This window comes from Syzygium oleosum, unplaced genomic scaffold (assembly GCF_021117445.2).
Source record: "Syzygium oleosum isolate NSW1041296 unplaced genomic scaffold, Sole_v2.1 Sole_v2.01, whole genome shotgun sequence".
Taxonomy (NCBI): domain Eukaryota; kingdom Viridiplantae; phylum Streptophyta; class Magnoliopsida; order Myrtales; family Myrtaceae; genus Syzygium; species Syzygium oleosum.
Genome location: NW_026607485.1, coordinates 26,511,969 through 26,515,287, shown reverse-complemented (window position 1 = coordinate 26,515,287; position 3,319 = coordinate 26,511,969). Strand labels below are relative to the sequence as shown.

General features: G+C 49.9%; 1 protein-coding gene across 1 annotated transcript; it reads right to left on the bottom strand.

The window, feature by feature from the left end:
- Nucleotides 1-461: 461 nt before the first annotated feature.
- On the bottom strand, nucleotides 462-3,008 carry LOC115686271 (adenosylhomocysteinase). The gene is made up of 2 exons (XM_030611495.2): nucleotides 2,173-3,008; nucleotides 462-1,562 (listed from the first exon to the last, which is right to left on the bottom strand). Exons 1-2 carry the CDS (start codon nucleotides 2,881-2,883, stop codon nucleotides 816-818), a joined length of 1,458 nt encoding a protein of 485 aa, XP_030467355.1. The 5' UTR covers nucleotides 2,884-3,008; the 3' UTR covers nucleotides 462-815.
- Between the last annotated feature and the right edge of the window lie 311 nt (nucleotides 3,009-3,319).

Genomic DNA, 3,319 nt, shown 5'->3' with positions numbered 1-3,319 from the left:
CTGTCGCATGCCTTATCATTCGTCAAAGAGGCGTTCATTTGCGAAATATATGATGGATTTGAGAAAAACTGAGTTCAGAATTCTATTTTGATGATTCGCTTAGCTCTTGTTCAACTTTCATTTCCTCTACATCTTAATCTATTGCAGGGCACACCCACAATGAACAAGCAGCTCCGTTGTTTCATGTTCTATTTTTCATGAATGAAATCTGCAACTATACCAGAAGGAGAGATTGGAAACTCGAGCCTTCACGATTCAACGAAATCTAACCAGCCGAGTAAAAACTATAGTGTTTTGAATACCTTTGTGAGTCGAGCTCAAAATCAAATCAATGTCAAGCCAATTTACTGTCTTGGCTCTACTCACTCACACCCTTTTGATTGCCAGAAGAAACCAAAAACAAAGAAAAGAAGATGCAAGGTTTGCTGCTTGTGAATGGAGAAGAAACTTGAATGTAGAAATGCATGGAAACAAAGCAGGATTGATTAGATTGGACCATATAATTCTTTCATCTTGTCCACAGACGCCTCAGGAAAGAAAAAGAAGTCAGCCTTTCAGCTTCGGGATGAATGGTAAAACATGTGCGGCAAAAATAAATTGCAGCACTCACAACATATATTCTACAGGCCTGCCAAACTTTATTCATGGCCACCTCAGACACTCTCATAGTCTCATCGATTTATCAGCTCACCTTCCTCCTCCCGTAAAACATCCAACCATACCTTTCCAAATAACAAAAATCCAACCATTCTACCGAGAAATCAAATTGAGAAAGAAATGGTGAAGCCATCCGTAAAATCTTCCAGTGAACCTGCTTAATACCTGTAGCGAGCAGGCTTGTAGGGACCCTCGACAGGGACGCTGATGTAGTCAGCTTGGTCCTTGGAAAGCTTGGTGAGCTTAGCACCGAGCTTGCCGAGGTGAAGAGCAGCCACCTTCTCATCCAGGTGCTTGGGCAAGACATAGACCTCCTTCTTATACTTGCCAGAGGCCTTCTCCTTCCACAGCTCGAGCTGGGCAATCACCTGGTTCGTGAAGGAGCAGGACATCACGAAGCTAGGGTGGCCGGTGGCACAACCCAAGTTCATGAGGCGTCCCTCCGCCAAGACAATGATGCCCGACTTGGTGTCGGGGAAGACCCACCTGTCCGTTTGGGGCTTGATGGTGATGCGCTTCACACCAGGGTAGTTCTCCAGGCCAAGCATGTCAATCTCGTTATCAAAGTGACCGATGTTGCAGACGATGGCATTGTTCTTCATCTTCTTCATGTGGTCGACCATGATGATGTCCTTGTTGCCGGTGGTGGTGACAAAGATGTCAGCCTTCGAGACAACATCCTCGAGGGTTAGGACCTGGAGGCCTTCCATGAGAGCTTGGAGAGCACAGATGGGATCGATCTCAGTCACTATGACGCGAGCACCAGCCTGCTTGAGGGCAGCAGCGCAACCCTTGCCCACGTCTCCATATCCACAGACCACAGCCGTTTTTCCAGCGATCATAACGTCGGTGGCCCTCATCAGACCATCAGGGAGAGAGTGGCGGCAGCCATACAAGTTATCAAACTGTTTCAAGTAAGAACATTAGCTCAATAATTAGTTTTTGACAAACAAGAAGTAACTAAAATAGAGCTAGCTACTGATCACTCTATTCAGACATCACTGGAATGATTAGTTTCTTTATAGTAAGCACAACACAGTTTACATATTGCCGAAGTGAATAATTAAAGATGGACCCATCCTTCTACAAGCTTGCTAATTTACTCAGAACAGGTTACAAGCATCACTAAAGAGGCAGTCATACCAACAAACTGTGATCACAAAATAAGTCTCAGATCTTATTCAGCAGCACACAGGACAAGAAAGAAGATCGTGGGTCTCTAATTATGATGTACAACTTCTAATGCAGTGATAACTAAACATTAAATATTGTAACTTTGCATGTATCTACCAATAGATTGAATACGCTTCCTTTTTTATCACTCGGCCATTTTATCAAACAGGTCCTACGTTACATTTTGTTAAGCGAAATGCACAGATCCAATGCAAAACCTAAAATTTCAAGAACTCGAACGAATCAATCTCACGAAGTAGTACACAGAAGAGTATAGATCTGCTAGATCTGAACCCACATAACCAAAAACTACACAGAAATGGCAGAACAAAGGAACCGCACCTTGCTCTTGGTGACAGAGTCATTGACATTGATGGCAGGGAATAGCAGAGTCCCATTGGCCTGCATCTGGTACAACCTCTTGACACCGGTGGTGGTCTCCTCCGACACGCCCACAAGCCTTTGCTTCATCTTGTGATACCTCTTCGGATCGGTCTTCAGCCCGTCCCTGATTATGGTGAGCACGATCTGGAACTCGGCGTTGTCGGTGGACGCCGGGTCGGGGAGCTTCCCGGTCTTCTCGTAGACCTCCTCGGCCTTGACGCCCTCGTGGATGAGCAGGGTGGCGTCGCCCCCGTCGTCGACGATGAGGTCCGGGCCGCCGCCGGGTCCCCAGTCGAGGGCCCGCTCGGTGCACCACCAGTACTCCTGGAGGGTCTCGCCCTTCCAGGCGAACACGGCGGCGGAGTCGCGGGCGATGGCGGCGGCGGCGTGGTCCTGGGTGGAGAAGATGTTGCAGGAGCACCAGCGGACCTCGGCGCCGAGGGCGGCGAGGGTCTCGATGAGGACGGCGGTCTGGATGGTCATGTGGAGGGAGCCGGTGATGCGGGCGCCCTTGAAGGGCTGGGAGGGGCCGAACTCGGCGCGGCAGGCCATGAGGCCCGGCATCTCGACCTCCGCCAGCTCGATCTCGAGGCGGCCGAAGTCGGCCTGCGACATGTCCTTGACCTTGTACTCCCGGCCGCCGGTGGTCTTCTCCACTGACAACGCCATTTCCCCTCCTCTGCTCCGGGAGATCTGAAACGCGCGCCGCCGGCCGACGAGAGAGAGAGAGAAAGAGATACAGGGGAAGAGAAGAGAAGAGGAAATGGCGAGAGCGAGCGAAGGAAGAAGATGAGGGCGAGGGTTTATAAATAGTTTTGAAGGGAGGGATGGACGGTCAGGATTTGGAGTTGGGAGTTGGTGGATCTGGTAAAAATGGTGGACGATCGGTGGCTCGGAACACCGGGTGAGGATTAAGGGCGAGCGTGGTCCGGGCGGATGGTTCCCGACATGGAACCGGAAACCGCCCACTAAGGACCAATTCTGAGAAATTGAAATTGAAAATCGCCCGTTAGTTTCATGGATCCACCCGGGAACCGGACCGCCGGTCCGGTCCAATTTCCGAGTGGGTCTATAGAACCGGTCCCATTAAGTTTCACGCAAACAG

What these genes read in the sequence shown, in the direction of transcription:
- LOC115686271 (XM_030611495.2), bottom strand. Translation starts at nt 2,883, where the DNA reads ATGGCGTTGTCAGTGGAGAAGACCACCGGCGGCCGGGAGTACAAGGTC. An exon ending in ACTCTGTCACCAAGAGCAAG is followed by an intron (nt 1,563 to 2,172) that starts GTGCGGTTCCTT and finishes TACTTGAAACAG; the next exon opens with TTTGATAACTTGTATGGCTG.